Genomic DNA, 16,549 nt, shown 5'->3' on the forward strand with positions numbered 1-16,549 from the left:
CAGCATTAGCCACAGACAGGATAGTGAACTAGATAGACCATCAGTCTAATCAAGCATGGCAATTCTTATGTACAAAAATATATCCAGGATATAGCCTGAGTAGGAAAAAAAGTAGCTCACACTTGAGTGACCATCTCATGGATGGTCGCACTTCTTGCTTTTGACTGTTTGTTTGCTTTTTTTGCTTTGATTTTATAGGGTGACGATGTACGACTATCAGGCCATGTGTAAAACGCCCTACCATCATCACAGCGGTGCCCGGCCTCTGCTCAGTGTACGTATCTCCCTATAGTCAGCCCATTGCATGAATGCTCATCAGTAGTTTGGTCCAGAAGTTCTCTAATGTCTTGAAACATATTCCTGTTAAGAAATAAGCAGTTGTTTGTTCTCAAGTGATAGGAAATTCAAACCTGACATAGGACAGTGCAACTCCATTTCCTTCGGCCATTTACATGCGGTCTGAAATTGGCCCATCATGCCTATCAGGCATATAGGGAACCACAGAAATCTATGCAATGAACTGTCACCAGTACAGTGCCAGGCTTTTCTTAGGTTACAATCTGTAGATGAAAGTGGAGGAATTGACTGGCCATTGCAATGTCAGCATCAGGAGAAAGTCCTTTGGAAGAGGCATTCAGACTACCATGGAAGAGATGAAGACATGGAATAGAGGGACCAAAGCTAAACGTTCTGAGAATAGCATGTAGGCCAAGAACTACCTAAAAAGGTAGGTAGATTGGGCAGTAGGCAATCCACTTTAAAAAAGCCTGGATGGATATGGGGTAAATATGCTGTGTTATCAAAAGCAGACAATACTAACTTTAGTGCAAGGCTGCTAATGCCACAGCTTGTACCAAAAGTACCACTTACCATCAGATGATAACAGCATTTTAAACCGGCATTGTCCCATTTAGTTGGTTTATTTCCTTCCTTGCTCTGTGCTCTCAGAGGTCATCCATACCAGTGGAAAATCAACAGGTAATTACATCTTCAAAGTCCCATGCACATTTGGAATAAACTTCTGACCCAATGTAAGTGGAAGCGTGGAGATACTATTGGTAGCAAGGAGACTCCACTGGCTTTTGATGCATTTTGCAAATTTCCCATTGATTCCAAGAGCTTAAATTCTAGCCCATTTCCAAGAGTTTGCTTGGTGGAGAGAACCTAGATGAAATATTGAGTCCTCCAGGACAACTGTCTTTTCTGTGAACAGATCTTTATGGTATTTCTCTTTTTTCTTTTTCTCCAGCCCATTTATACCTTTTTCGCTGTATTGAAGTGGCTGATAAGTGATTTCCTCATGTGAGTACATCAGTTTGGGAGGATCACACCAACAGGAGATAGATCTAAAATTCAAGCACAGGCTCCTTGTTAAGACATGACTACAGTCGAACCTCAGAGTTACAAACATCTCGGGAATGGAAGTTGTTTGTAACTCTGAACAAAACATTATGGCTGCTCTTTCAAAAGTTTGCAACTGAACATTGACTTAATACAGCTTTGAAACTTTACTATGCAGAAGAAAAATGCTGCTTTCCCTTTATTTTTTTAGTAGTTTACATTTAACACAGAACTGTACTGTGTTTGCTTTTTTTCTTTTCCTTCCCTCCTGCTGCTGCCTGATTGCATACTTCCAATTCCAAATGAGGTGTGGGGTTGACTGGTCAGTTCATAACTCTGGTGTTCGTAACTTTGATGTTCTACTGCATAGGCATTTCTGTGGCATTCATCACCATAGTACCTGAGCACCTCACCACAGCCCTGTGAGATACAGAAGTACTAATATTCCCATTTTGCAGATTGGGAAGCAGAGGCACCGAGTGGTCATGTGATTTGCCTAAGGTCATCAGAGTGCAAAGTCTGTGGCAGAACCAGAAATATCACCTAGCTCTCCCAACTCCCAATGCAGTTCCTTTAACCACTAGACCATCCTTCCTTTTCAGATTTGACTAAAATCAGTTGAGAGCAATTGTTCAGTTGAAAAGAGATAAAGAAAGAAGAAATGAGTCTGTTCAAATAAGGATCCTAGTGACATTCTGGAGACTATACCCTGTATTTCCTATGCATGGTGCGGGGGGTGGGGGAGGAGGGGAGAGGAGAGAAGAGAAGTTTAAACAGGAGCATGGGAGTCAGCTTCCCCTCAGGTTGAGGAAGTTCAGATCTACATCTGGGTCCAAATGTTGCAGCTTCAAATGTTGCAGCTTTACATTGGACCCAAACTGAAGCACCGAATCTAAAACATCCTTGCAGTTTGGAAAAGATCCAGAGTCCAAGGCTTGAGTCCATCTTTAGTACAGATTAGTTCACCAGGCACACACTGCAGCTGTCGCTGTGTTTGCATAGTACCTGCTTCTGTCACACTGATCAATCCTTACTCCACAGCTGGTTCTCAAGATGCTTGAATAATTTCTCAGCCTCAAAGGCCACGGAGCTAATGAGTGCACTGGGTGCGAGGCAGCCTACACTGTCCTTTGGAAATAAGGCACAATTAGCCATTCCAGAATGAACAGAGCAAATCAGAGAGCCCAAGGGATGTGCTGAAAGGATGAAAAAGGTCTCAGGCTTCTGCTGCAAGAAAATTCACATTGCACATTTTAGGACTTGGGCTCTTTAGGCCCTGGCAGTCCACTAGGCCATCTCTGTGACACCTGTATCCTTCTGGACTAGTGTAAAATGTCCTCTCTTCTTGCTCTTTTGTCAGATTTCTTTTGGAGTTCAATATTTGTGACTTCTGGCCCTCAGACAACTTGGCAGATGGTAAGTATGCAGGAATACAGCTACCCCACAGCACACAAATGTTACAGCACCACTGGAGGAAGGAGTTACACAGAGAAATTTTGCACAGTGCCAAGGCAACACTAGCACATGGGCACCAGGAATTTAGTCTCCGGGTCCTATTACCACCATGTTCAAGACCTGCTGAAGCTCCAAAGCTGAAAAGCACTCAGAATGAAGTTCGTGACTCAGTGTCCCAGTGCCTGGGGCTATGGTGACTTTACAGCAGCTTAATATCACATGAAGTGGTAGAATGGTTTCTTCTCCCCTGGTATCCCGATAAGTTTTCCCCACATTGGACCAACTGAATATATAAAAGTCAGCTGTGGTGAATATTCGGTTGAAAGACTCCCTCAGGTTCTATGGAATTCTATAGCCAACATATAGTTCTCCATTAAATGATACAGGATGGTTTTAAAAACCTATAATTTGTCATTTCCTACTACCTTCTATATCTGTATCTATCAGTCAAGACAACGAAAACAGAACATTGCACAATAGTTGAGCACAATGCCTCATTAGGAGCTGGAAGGATCCATATGAATTAGGCTGTATTGTAATATGAAATCCTCACTAGTTATTCATAGGGTCTGATTCCTGTACTATTCATCATCACTTCCTTCTCTGCTTTCTTTCATTTTCCCCTCGCTCCATCCATGACCTCCCCATGTGACTTCATACATTCACTGTGCTGCCATCTTGTGTGACTGTCATGTGAACCCATCTTCATTATGTGACTCGGATAGCCAAGTCCGTCTTCCATCATTGTAAGTAGACTGAACAATTTGAGTTTCCTAGGAATGGAAAGGGGAGGTTCACAAAGCATTTAGTCAGAAGCCTTAAGATGGGAAGGGGCAAGCAAATCAATCCTCTTGGGTTTTTTCCTGCAACGGTCCTGAATTTGCAGTGAGGTTTCAGAGCAATGGAGGCTGTGGTGCCTAACAGCAGGTCTTTGCACTGCCGATGGATGGTGATAGAGGTGTTGTTATTTGTTCCATTTGTTGAGCTGCCAATATGGACTAGGTCTCTGAGAAGTCAATAAATGGAGGAAAATACTAATCTCTTTAGTGATTGGCTGACCAGACAAAGCCTAGCCAATTATTACTACAATACAGATGGATCCGTGGCCTCTTCTAATATCAGCAAGTATGAAGGGGCCTTTGACTAACTAGACCTTGTAGGGCACTTGGAGACCAAGCTATCACTATGTCTCTCTTTCCAGGAGCTATGCAGGAAATGAACAAATGATAAACCACTCCTTCATATGAAATAAACCACACTGTTTTATATACTTCAAATATTAACAGGCAACATAGGTTTTTCTTCCACAACATCTTGTCTTAACTCCGCCTCACTAATAGTGCTATGGTAATGCCAAAATAGTTAAATCAATACACCCCCCCAACTGGGGACTCAGTTGAACCAGTCTAAAAGTACCTTATACTGGTATAGCTTGTTCTCATTCACTATGGGAATAGCTGTACTGATATAAGGTACTGCTATAAGAGCATCCATGGTAGGGGAGTTCTACCACTTGAACTATATGAGTACAGTTAAAAACAGTGTGTGATAAGGCCTAGTATTACTTTATCAATGTAACCATAGAGTAATATCTCAAACATTTCTCCTGCTACACTGGTTTTTCTGCACCACCTAGTGGCTTTAAGTATCACTACACTTCATTTTTGTCAGCAACTTTGCCTTTTTTTTGGCACCGTCTACATTTTTCTTTCAATCCATTTCTCTGGGCAGGTCTACACTTATCGGTAGATTGGCATTGCTGCAATCGATGCAGTGAGTGTCAATCTAGCAGGTCTGGTGAAGACATGCTAAACTGTGGGAGAGCACTCTTCCATTGATTTGTGTACTCCACCTCCCCGAGAAGCGTAAAGGAAGTCAATGGGAGATGCTCTCCCGTCAACATAGCACAGTATAGCCACCGCAGTAATGGATTTAACTACACTGACTTCAGTTACGTGAATAACGTAACTGAAGTTGCGTAAGTTTGATCGATTTACCATGGTAATGTAGACCAGCCCTCCGTCTCTCCGTTCCCCAGTCCTCATTTCTGACTTCATCTCTTTTTGCCATTGCAGCTCACAAGCATAAGAAACATGATATGCTACAGCCATGCGACACAGAATACCCTGTCTTCGTGTACGAGAGCACCATCAAAGAAACCAATGGGCTGATAGAGTGCGGAGACTGTCAAAAGTAAGAAATAAGTCTCCCCTTTTATTTCAGGACTTTACCTGTAGACCTCCATTCCTTCCTCTGGTTCATCCCAGCTCATTGATACCACCTGAAACTCACTGAAAGAGAATGACAATATTTTAGAACAATTCCCTGATACACTGTGCCTGTTTGTCGCCAGCATTTTTAAAGCACCTCACACGCAGGGTGACCAGATGTCCCAATTTTATAGGGACAGTCCCGATTTTGGGGTCTTTTTCTTATATAGGCTCCGATTACCCCCCCACCCCGTCCCAATTTTTCACATTTGCTGTCTGGTCACCCTACTCACACAATCAATGGAACTCCCTGGTCACACTGTGTATCAGCAGAGGTAGACAGAGAAATCTGTCAGAACCCCTGGTTTTATAAAACACGAAAACAGAATCTCCTATTAATACCAAGAGCTGGTTGGGAAATAGGCAAAAATGCACACACAAAAAATCAGTCAGTCATTTTCATTCCACAGATTAAAGAGAGGAACAATTTTTTGTTTATTCAAAATTTTTTTCAAACATTTTCTGTTTAGAAAGCATTTATTTTCAATAGTTTTTAGTTTTCCTTTTTCTCCCTATTTTCATTTGTCCCCTCCCCCTTCCATTTTTCCACAGAAAAAAGGGGGCAGGGAAAAAGAGAAGAAATAAAGGAAAAATTATAAACCAAAAAAGGCAAAAAGTGGGTAAATTTCTTGCTTTCCAACTTCATCAGAAAACATGGAAAATTAAAAAAAAATTGTGAAAGTTTCTGATTTTGAATAAGTCATTTTTCAACAACTAAAATGTGATCAGCTCTTAATAACCCTTACATTATTAAAGCTGAAAATGATAAAATTAGATTATTTTTTACCCTTTATGCTGGTGAGTTTCACATTTTCATTTATAGTCAGCTTGCCTTTCGGGTTGCCAAGCATTAGCCTAATGCTGCAGTCTTTGCCACCCACACACTGCAGGGAGATATTTAAATCCATTTTTTAACACTTCTCTTGATTTTAGGCTTTGCAAAAATCTAATTTTTCACAGAACCCAAGTGTGGACTCTAAACAAATCTAACAGATGCCCTGGGTAACTATAGACCAGTTAGCCTGATATCAGTCCCAGGCAAAACAATGGAAAAACTGTCATGGGATTCTGTTGATAAAGAACACCATGTATATAATTAATGCTAGTTAACATGGTTGAAACCTGATTTAATTCTTTGAGGAGACTACAAGTTTGGTTGATAACAGTCACTGCGTAGATGTAGAAGACTTTTGCAAGACATTTGACTTAGTATCACATGACATTCTGATTTAAAAATTAGCTCTATACAGTATCAATAGAGCACCTATTAAATGGATTAAGAAGTGGCTAACTGACAGCTCTCAAAAAGAAAAGGAGTACTTGTGGCACCTTAGAGACTAACAAATTTATTTGAGCATAAGCTTTTGTAAGCTACAGCTCACTTCATCGGATGCACGAAAGCTTATGCTCAAATAAATTTGTTAGTCTCTAAGGTGCCACAAGTCCTCCTTTTCTTTTTTCGGATACAGACTAACACGGCTGCTACTCTGAAAGATATCAAAAAGTAACCCTAAATGGGGGAATCATCAAAGAAAGGGGGAGGGTGGTGTTTCTTGTGAGGTTCCACAGGGATCAATGCTAGACCCAATGCTATTCACCATTTTTAATCAATGATCTGGAAGTAAATATAAAATCACTGCTGATGAAACTTGCAGGTGACCCAGACTGGCAAATAACGATAAGACAGTGCAGTCATGCAGAGCCATCTGGACCACTTGGTAACCTGGGCCCATTCAAACAAGAGGCTTTTCAATATGGACAAATGCAAAGTTGTATATCTAGGGCCAAGCCATGCAGGCCATGACTACAGATTGGACTATATGCTAGAAAGCAGTGACTGAAAAAGTTTAGGGAGTCCCGGTGGACAAGCAACTAAAGGGGAACTCCCAACGCAATCCTGTGCGGAAAAGGGCTAATGTGAGCCTTGGATGTACAAACAGGGGAGTAGTGAGGAGGAGGAGTAGAGAGGTGATTTTTACCTCTGTATACTGCATTAGTCAGACTGATACTAAAATACTGTGTACAGGTCTGGTGTCCTTTGAAAAGTAGTTTGCATAGTTTGAGATGATGTAGAAACGAGCCACCAAAATTATTCAAGGGCTGGAGAAAATGCCTTACAGTGAGCGCTGTAAAGAGCTCAGGCTGTTTAGATTCGCAAAAAAAAGAGTGAGAGGTGATCTGATTACAGAATACAAGAACCTTTATGGGGAGAAAATAGTGGGTACTAATTATAGGGTTCTTTAGTGGAGAAAGGCATAATAAAATTAAGAACCAATGAATGGAAGCTGTGGCCAAACAAGTTCAGATTAGAAATAAGGCAAGTATTTTTGATAGTGTGGGTGATTAGCTCTTGGAACAAAATATCAAGAGAAGTGAACGGATGCTCCAGCTCTTGATGTCCTCATAGCAAGACTGGATGCCTTTCTGGAAGATGTGCTTTAGCCAAACATACCACCAGTTATTGGGCTCAATACAGGGGTTTCTGGGTGAAGTTTAAAGGGCTGTGATATATAGGAGGGGCAGACTAGATGATCTAATAGTCCCTTACAGTCTATGAACCTCTGAATTGTGCAGACTGGGAAGTACATATGGGGCTAGAGTGGAGCTATGTTTATTAGAATGAACTTTTAGAGGTAAATTGTGAGTTCGCCACTAGGAATTGAGGATAGGTCACTATTCCCTTCCCCAGCTTCTGCTTCCTCCTGCCAGTAACAAATCAAGCTATCATCCCCAGCACAGCTCTACTGAGGGTAGGTATAAAAGCGGGGAGTGTGAGCTTTCTGGACCCAAGGGCCAGGTAGCCTGCACACAGGGGTGAAAGTAACTGAGGCCACTTACTGGTACAGCGCGGGGCGGCTCCGGCCCCCAGAAGGGTCACGGCCCCTGGTGGAAGGGGCGGGGCTGGGGGTCAGCATCCCCCAGCCAGCCCTTCCAGACCGCCTGGCCCATGCCACCCAGGGCTCCCATGTTGATTTAAAGGGCCCGGGGCTCCGGACGCCGCTGCTGCAGCATCAGCATCTGGAGCCCTGGGCCCTTTTAAATCGCCAGCCCCAGGGCAGCTGCTCCCTTTGCCCGCCCCTCCCTCCCCTCCCCACCCGTCAGCAGCCGGGGCGGGGGGCAAAAGGGGCAGGGACGTTAAAGCGCTGCAGAGTCCTTTGCCGCGGGAGCGCTTTAACATTAAAGCGCTGCCCCTTTTGCCCCCCCGTCAACGGCCCTGCTGGTACGGACCCTACGGCAGGGCCGCCGGCAGGGGGAAGGGGCAGCGACAGGGGAGGCAAGAGAAGCAGAGACATTAGAACACTGGTGTGGCAGCGCTTTACTGTGGGCTGGGTATGGGCCGGGGCGGGTTCTTACCGGCAGGCGGTAGCGGCCCGTACCGACTCACTTTCACCCCTGCCTGCACAGGAGCATAAGGCAGCATGGGTGCTGCATTCTGATTCTCCCTTACACTCACCCAGCCGCCTACACGTACATTAGAAGCTGCCCACAGAAACTGCAAGGTGGGGGAGGTAATATCTTTTATTGGCCCAACTTCTGCTGCTGAGAGAGACAAGCTTTCGCGCCACACAGAGCTCGTCTTCAGGTCTGGGAAAGGCACTTAGAGCATCATAGCACAAGGCAAGGTGGGACAGATTGTTTAGCTGAAGTAGTTAGCACATACTCTAAGGGACCATTCGAGGTAGATTTCAGAGTAACAGCCGTGTTAGTCTGTATTCGCAAAAAGAAAAGGAGTACTAGTGGCACCTTAGAGGCTAACCAATTTATTTGAGCATGAGCTTTCGTGAGCTACAGCTAACTTCATCGGATGCATGAAGTGAGCTGTAGCTCACGAAAGCTTATGCTCAAACAAATTGGTTAGTCTCTAAGGTGCCACAAGTACTCCTATTCAAGGTAGAGTGGCCCATTCATACCTCTCCAGTCATAGGACAAAAAGAGGGGGGGTTAGACAATTACAGATGGTTGTAATAAGCCATAAATCCAGTGTCTGTTCACGCCGTGATTTTTAATATTTAATAGAGTTATGAATTTAAGCTCCCAGGCTCAGCTTTTGAAAGTGTTATGCAGGTTTCTTTTGAGGATGGGGACTTAGAGTGATCGCTCTGTGAAGCGTTCACCTACAGGTGATAGGGTGTTTTTGTCTTATATTGTTTTCCTGAGTGAATTCAGTCAAAAGTGTTGTGATTATCTGGTTTCACACACGTAGTTGTTACTGGGGCATTTAGTGCACTGGATGAGGTACACCACATGTTGTGATAGGCATGCGGAGGATCCATGGATCGTGAAAGGTGTGTTGTGTTGATCATTGTAGAAGTGGAAATATGTCTGTAGGTTTTACATGTTGTTCTGGCAGGGCCTGGTGCTGCTTTGAGTTGGTGTGTCCTGGTCTGTGGGGAGCTTGCTTCCAAGGATGAAAAAATGCAGACATTCTTACTTTGCCATCATTGCTACACAATGCTTCTTCCGTTCAACGTTTACAGATTACAGAATACCCATTCCCCTCAAAATCCCAGCAGAGGGCAGTAGAGCACTGCAGTTCACACTTGTTTTAGCTGACTTTGTAGATCAGGGGTCCACAACCTTTCAAAAGTGGTGTGCTGAGTCTTCATTTATTCACTTTAATTTAAGGTTTCACGTGCCCGTAATACATTTTAATATTTTTAGAAGGTCTCTCTCTCTAAAAGTCTATATATTATATAACTAAACTATTGTGGTATGTAAAATAAACAAGGTTTTCAAAATGTTTAAGAAGCTTCATTTAAAATTAAATTAAAATGTTGATCTTATGCTGCCAGCTGGCTCAGCCCGCTGCCGCTCAGGGGTTCCATCCGCCAGCTCCTGCCAGCTGGGATTGCAGCTGCTAGACCTGCTCAGCCTGCTGCTGGTCTAGGGTCCCAACCCTGCGTACATACAGTGGGTACCTACCTTCTCCCTGGTTCTGGCTATTCTCTTCCTCTCTCTCTGCACTGAGATGAGGGTGGGAGTGCGCTGAGCACAGGGCCGGGGGTGAAGGAGCAGGCTGGGGGTTGGGGTACAGGGTCGGGCCAGGAGCTAGAATGAGGGAGGGGGCTCAGGGTTGGGGCAGGAGGTTTGGGTGTGGAGAGTTTACCTGCGCAGCTCCCATTTGGTGGGAGGGGTGCAGGTGGGAATGTGGGTGGGGAGGGGGTGCAGGAGCTCCTGTTTGGTGCTCAGGGTGGGGGGTGCAAGAATCAGGATGTGGGGGGTGCAAGAGTCAGGGCTCGGGGCCTGTGAGGGGGTGCAGGTGTCAGGGCATGGGGTGTGGGGGGCCTGGGTATGTGTGGGGGTGCCAGAGTCAGGGCTGGGGTCATGGGGGGGGGCGTGAAGGAGTCAAGCAGAGGGCTGGGTGTGTGTGACGGGGCTACAGGGCTCAGGGCAGAGGGCTGGGGGTGTGGGCTGGGGTCGTGGGGTGCTCATGGCAGGGGACTGGAGGGGGTATGCCCTGCTTCCACCACCCTCTTCTCCAAGGCCCTGCCCCTGCTTCTTCTCTGCCTCCGCTGGGAGCAGCGAGCACACTAACCCCGCTACTCCCCCACCCCTTTGCAAGGGCCATCAGCTGATCTGCTGGCATGGAGGGACTGAGAGGAGGAGGAGGAGGGGCAGAAACCCAGCACAGGGCGGGAAGAGGCAGGGGAGCCGGCAGGACCAAGCTTCTGCCCCCTGCCCCCGTGGGAGGGGGTGGGAGGTAGAGAAGAGAGGGCCGGGCGGGGCAGGATTTTTAATGGCACGCTGCTGCTGCCCCGGCATTAAAAATGGGCTCGCGTGCAGTCTTTGGCACACGTGCCATAGGTTGCCAACCCCTGTTTTAGGCACACTGCCTTTGGGTGTCATCACCAGAGCTGAAAGAAGGGGAGGGCGGGGGGGGGGGGGAGGTTAGGAACTGAACTGAAAAATCTGTCTGGATTCTAACCAAAACCATTTTAAAAAAATTTTTTTTTGTCAAACTTGAAAAAAATTAAAAATTTGTTTCAAATCAAACAAAATATTTTCGGTCAATTTTAAATGAAGTTTTTCAGTTTTTCTATTTGGTGTAGCCCGTTTTGGGTGTTTATTACATCTCCCCATGTTTGGGGCGTGGTTTTTAAATAAAGATATTGGCAAATCTGTATCTGAAATGTTATGAAACAAAAAGGCAAAAGTCTTCAAAACAAAAATTTGACATAAAACGCGTTGAATATTTTGGGCTGGGGGGGGGGGGCTGAATGCAGCTTTTCTCAAAAATTCATGAATAGATTCAGAGCACCAAAAATGCATTTTTCAATGAAAAAAAATCTATTCATCAAAAGAATTTCACCCAGCTCCAGTCATACATAACCTAGCAAAATACAGGAGTTTGTTGCACCCAGGTGTGGGGCTGGGATTGCAGGGAATGTTCAGAGTTGTTCCCACACCAGGAATGTGCATTAGAGAAAGGGCTAGGAGTTGTAAAGCCTGAGGACTCACCGAGGGATGGTGAGTACTACTGGCTATGTACAGTAAGGATGTATAAGGTTGTGTCTCACCCATACATAGCTACAGCATCATGCAGGTAGTTTTCTGACTACACTTATACGCAGCTATAAAATGGGGTGGGGACACTTGTAATTACAAAGTGACGCTTCAGATTCTAATGGCACAAAACATCACGCAGCCACATTATGTGAATGTGCTGTTTTGTATTATGGTGTTTCTATTTTTCTCAACCAAGTTTCTGCAACCTAAGCAAATTCTTACCTTTATAGGACAATATATAACACACACAAATGTGTGTGTATTTGTCTAGTTTGGATTTTTTTAAATTCAAATAGGTTTGGCATTATCTGAAGATAAAAAGGTACCTTAATTTCGTCAACTGAACCTCACCTCTCCTTGCCCCGCATTCTCTCCGTTCACTGTTCCTCTCCCTTCCCTGTCCTTTCCCTCCTGCTGTCTCTTTCCCATTCTCTCTTCTCCTTGTATTCCTTGCCCCTGGACATCAGCAGCAGGTGCTGCAGTTTCCCTATCTTTTATTCTGATCGCCTGCATTGGGGTGGGTGGGCTTATGGTTTCTCTCTCTCCCTCCTACAGGATGTTTGTAGCACAGCAGATTGCCAACAGTAACCTCCTGCTCCTGGTTACAGATGCTGCCTGTGACTGCAGCATCTTCCCACCTGTCCTCCTGGAAGTGAAAGAAGTCAAATATATCCTTCTATCACAGTGTGTTAGACTCTGCAGCCCTTTCTGCTGTTCTCCCACTGCACCAATTAGTCGGGGGGTGGAAGATCGGTTCCTGTAGCAAATAGCATGGGGGAGGAGAAAAGAGGAAAGGGCAGGGAGGTATGCTCCATTTGTGATGCAGCAGGATGCGAGTGTGGGTACAACAGGCAGGCATGGTGGAGGGAGCAGGGAGATAGAGCAGGCAGGTTAGAGATGTGATTGGAAATGAAAATCTTCCCTTTTAGCCACCCAAGAAATCTAACCCCATTTAGAGCCTGGTGTTGAAAAGTGGCCTCCATTGTGATGAGCAGAGTGCTGTACCAACCATTCACTGCAATGCAGGGGCTCCTGTATAGATATCTATGCTCGCTCCCTGCCCCACATACCCACGTGGGAAGGGAGCAGCAGCTCAGTGGGGACTCCAGCACTGTGGAGTAGCCCAAGCAGGGGTGTACGTGGATCCTCACACGCCCTCACTTCCCTGCACATACATGAGGACTCATGACTGAGCTGTAACTTGTTAAAAATACAAAAGTCCGGCCCATTCTGTTACCGCCCCTTATAAATAATCTGTTACTTACCCTTCAAGCAGAAGCTGGACCCAACTCTCCCCTTGTGAACTGGCCTCAATTGGCCATTACCTATTTGTATAAGCTACAGAGGGAGGGCATTTTGCAGACTATGCTGGGATTCTAGGGAATGCACTCACTGATCCACCAGCCCTTCTAGGGTCAGCAGCTTATTTAAATACACTAGAAAACCTAATCTGGGAACTTCTGAAACACAGGGAGAACAGCTGTAATGCTTTGTTTTTATACAGCACTAGCAGACGACCTCAAAATGGCTCACAAACACTAACAGACTAAAGTGCCCCAGCACCTCTGAGAGGCAGGGAAGTATTGTTATCCACACTGGGGAAACTGAGGGACAAAAACACTGACTTGCCCACACTCACACAGGAAGCCTGTGGTTGAGGCAGGAGTCAAAATTTTATCACCCTGCCCCAAGGCAATGCTTTAACCACAAAATTATCCTGCCGCCCTCTGCTACAGAATATACAAAAATTTTTAACAAAGATCTCTGGGAACCTCAGTGAATGGAAGCATGACTTTCCAATTGCCAGCCCCTGAGAGTGCTGGGGAGGGCATAGAAGCTACGAACGTGTCAGACACTTCCATAGAGACCAGTTAACTCTGTGCCTGGGGGTATCACCCGCTAGCTCCCTCATCAGGCTCAAATACAGCTGAATAGGAAAAGTAATGACTAGTTGGCATGATTTGTGATGTTAAAGAATAGTCATGGTAGAGGTGGGGGAAGAACCAAAGGGTTAGGATAATAGGGGGAGGAAAGAGACAGACATGATTGTGGTGGGAGAACAGACGTCTGAGAACAGTGGCCCAGTTATTCTCAGTTCAGGTAAGTCACCTACAGCAGGTGTTTCTTTAATTCAGTCCTGCAGGATCATGCCCCTTCCTCATTAACTGGTCACATTAAGCTTTTGGTCCCTATTATCCTGTCACCAGGAGGTAAAGTAGCTAAGCATTTCTGCCTTCTCCCCAGCCTCTGTTCTGTGCACTCCCTCCCCAGCACAGAGACAAGCTGTGCTTTCTTTTTACAGTCTTTTTCTTCCATACCACAGCTTATTTCTTTATACAGCCTTGGAGACTAGTCCTCCCACATTGTGAGTTTGTTTCTATCCCGTCTTATCCTCTCTCCGTCTGAATTCCTAGGGCCCTTGGACACAGCTCTAAGATTCAGTCATAGCCTCACGCGGCTGTGTGAGGGACCTCACAGTCTTTTGTCTGTGCTGCTTTTGTCCCGTTCTCAATGCTACTGTTGGTCTTAATGGCAATAAACATAACGCTTCGGTGAAGTGCGACAGGATGCGCTCCCAGAAAGTGAGACGGCGGCCAGATACCTGCCACGCATTCCATCCGGAGGTACAGTAGGGACCATGGGGCGTTGCAGCTAGGGATGGGGGTGTCTTGTGTTCGGTCTCATTCACACCACGACACCTACTGCATAGGCTCAGAAATGCCCAAGAGCTTGTGATTATGTTCATCCTATAGTGGTTTTCCAGCAAAGAGGACACTTAATTAAGGTGATCACCTTTTCAAAAATGCAAAACCGCCCCCTCCGCAACTCCCGGCCAATGGGAGCTGCAGAGGCAGCACTCAGGGCTGGGACAGCATGCAGAGCCTCCCTGGCCACCCCTACATCTAGGAGCCTGAGGGATATGCCAGCTGCTTCGGGGGAGCTGCGTGAAGCCAGGCAGGGAGCCTGCCAGCCCTGCACCAACCAGACTTTTAGCAGCCCAGTCAGCAGTGCTTACCGGAGCCACCAGGGTCCTCTTTCAAGTGGGTGTGCCAGTAAAAAAAAAAAAAAAAATGGACACCTGGCAACCCTACTGGCAGAGGCCTTTGTTTTTAGACCATAAGATCCTAGGTCCCTACACCACACATGTGTGTTTTAGCAAATGGCCAATCCTGTACATATGCAGCCTGCCATGGACCCAAGAGACTTTGCTACCTCAGCCTACTGCACCTAAAGGCAGGAAGTGCAGATCCTTGCACTAGTAAACGGCTGTGCATGAATCCCTCAAAGCCTGTAAACTGGTGCATGGAGCTGGCTGCATGCAAGGGGCCTCAGTGGGGCTGCACTGGCAGTAAGTCCATGCAGGCTTCAGGAACCTGAATCCCAGCACCGCTGCCATGGGGTGTGGATCCTACAGCACTCAGAGGCTGGGGGAGCAATTTCTGGCACTGGTGCATGGGTCTTTGAGAGCTCTAAGAGAGGTTTTAGGACAGTTGGTTTTCCAGCTGTCTACATGAATGTGTGACATACTCTTGGAAGGTCCCCCAGCCTGAAGGCATGAGGCCCTTACTCTTGACCTGTCCCTTCCTCTCTGCTCAATGTGATATTGACCAAGGCAGTGAATACTGTGGGACATTGCGCTGGCTGCAGCCTCCACCCCCTTCATTCCATAAGCTCCTGAGCATCCTGGCAGTGGGATGAATCATTTTACTTGCCCTCTTGTAACCCTAGAAATAGATTTGCTGATCTTGTGCCTCCTCCTCATTTGTTCTCAGGAGAACGCTCAGGACTGCGGTGGAGCTGCTGAGATCTCAGCCTCGCTGACATTACTCCTTCTAGCGCTGGTGACCTTTGCTGTCCTCCTGCGGTGACAGAGTCTACCACTATCCTTACAGTTCGCAGAAATGGTGGATAATACAAGGGAGTCCATTACTTCCCGGGGACATTCTTAGAGCCAGAGTTGGAGCTGTAGGAGGGGAGGAGCCCACGATGTAGGCACTTTGAGACTTCCTGTGGACTTGTGGGGACAAGGCATTAGAGACCCCTCACATATTGGCCTGTCTCTCTGACAAAAGGCATATAGTTCAGTTTTGTGTTTACAATGGAAGCTATTTCTTCCAAAAGAACTTGCAGCTTGAGTCCTGGCCACCAGGGCTGAGGATCAAATGGGATTAACTGTCTATGCAATAAACTCTGGATTGGCTATTCCCAGCTCTGGAGACATTACCTGACAGATCAGAGGAGCTCATGAGGGATGTGAAGGCTCCAGGAACATCTGATACCATCTTCCTGTGGCTGGTTCTGCCCCCTTCTGGCATGGCACCTCACTTACACTTGCTTCTGCTGGTGATGGAGTCCATGCAGATGCAGTGGGGATTTCACCAGTGCTATCCACTACCTAGCAGAGCTCTCCATAATGTAATCTGCCTGGCTGCACCAAACCAGGCTGATTTACTACTGCGTAGGATGGTTTGAACTGGGCACACATTGCCCTTCAGGAACAGCTGGGGTTTAGATATGGAATTTTATTTACTGAACATATTGCTCACTGGGATCAAGGATTTTCAGCACCTTGGATTCCTGGTGGTTATGGGGCACAGGGAAAGTCAGTGAAGAACAGAGTTAGGTATAAACTGCAGGGCAGGGCAGCAGTAAGGAAAAATACCTCAGTGAGGATCTGCACAAGGAGGTGGTTCCCCAACATAGGGAGGTTCCTAGAGACCAGATTCCCCACATCAATGTTATACAATTCGTAACCTGGAGTGCACTATCTTAAAAGGAGATCTGAGCCAAGGAAACAGCACAACTTGGCTAGTTATACTTATTTCAGCAGAAACTGCCATAGAGCTTTGGTCCCCAGAACTGACTTCTCTTAAAAAGTGATTGAACATCTTGGAAATTCTAACAAGCTTGCATACAAAAGGAAAAGGCACCTGTCTGTTAAAAACAAAATGAAATAGCCCCTCCAGTCGTAGGAC

The 16,549-nt window shown here is 46.0% G+C and overlaps 1 protein-coding gene across 1 annotated transcript in view; it reads left to right on the forward strand.

Moving 5' to 3' along the window:
- CACNA2D4 (calcium voltage-gated channel auxiliary subunit alpha2delta 4) overlaps nucleotides 1-15,442 on the forward strand; it is a 166,631-nt gene extending 151,189 nt beyond the window's left edge. Inside the window, exons 33-40 of the mRNA XM_077831393.1 lie at nucleotides 199-274; nucleotides 1,250-1,302; nucleotides 2,702-2,757; nucleotides 3,522-3,542; nucleotides 4,872-4,989; nucleotides 12,129-12,241; nucleotides 14,115-14,197; nucleotides 15,347-15,442. Coding sequence (XP_077687519.1) covers nucleotides 199-274; nucleotides 1,250-1,302; nucleotides 2,702-2,757; nucleotides 3,522-3,542; nucleotides 4,872-4,989; nucleotides 12,129-12,241; nucleotides 14,115-14,197; nucleotides 15,347-15,442 — 616 coding nt within the window. The remainder of the gene's footprint in view (nucleotides 1-198; nucleotides 275-1,249; nucleotides 1,303-2,701; nucleotides 2,758-3,521; nucleotides 3,543-4,871; nucleotides 4,990-12,128; nucleotides 12,242-14,114; nucleotides 14,198-15,346) is intronic.
- Nucleotides 15,443-16,549: the final 1,107 nt, after the last annotated feature.

The sequence above is a fragment of the Eretmochelys imbricata genome, chromosome 1 (genome assembly GCF_965152235.1).
Source record: "Eretmochelys imbricata isolate rEreImb1 chromosome 1, rEreImb1.hap1, whole genome shotgun sequence".
In the NCBI taxonomy this organism is placed as follows: domain Eukaryota; kingdom Metazoa; phylum Chordata; order Testudines; family Cheloniidae; genus Eretmochelys; species Eretmochelys imbricata.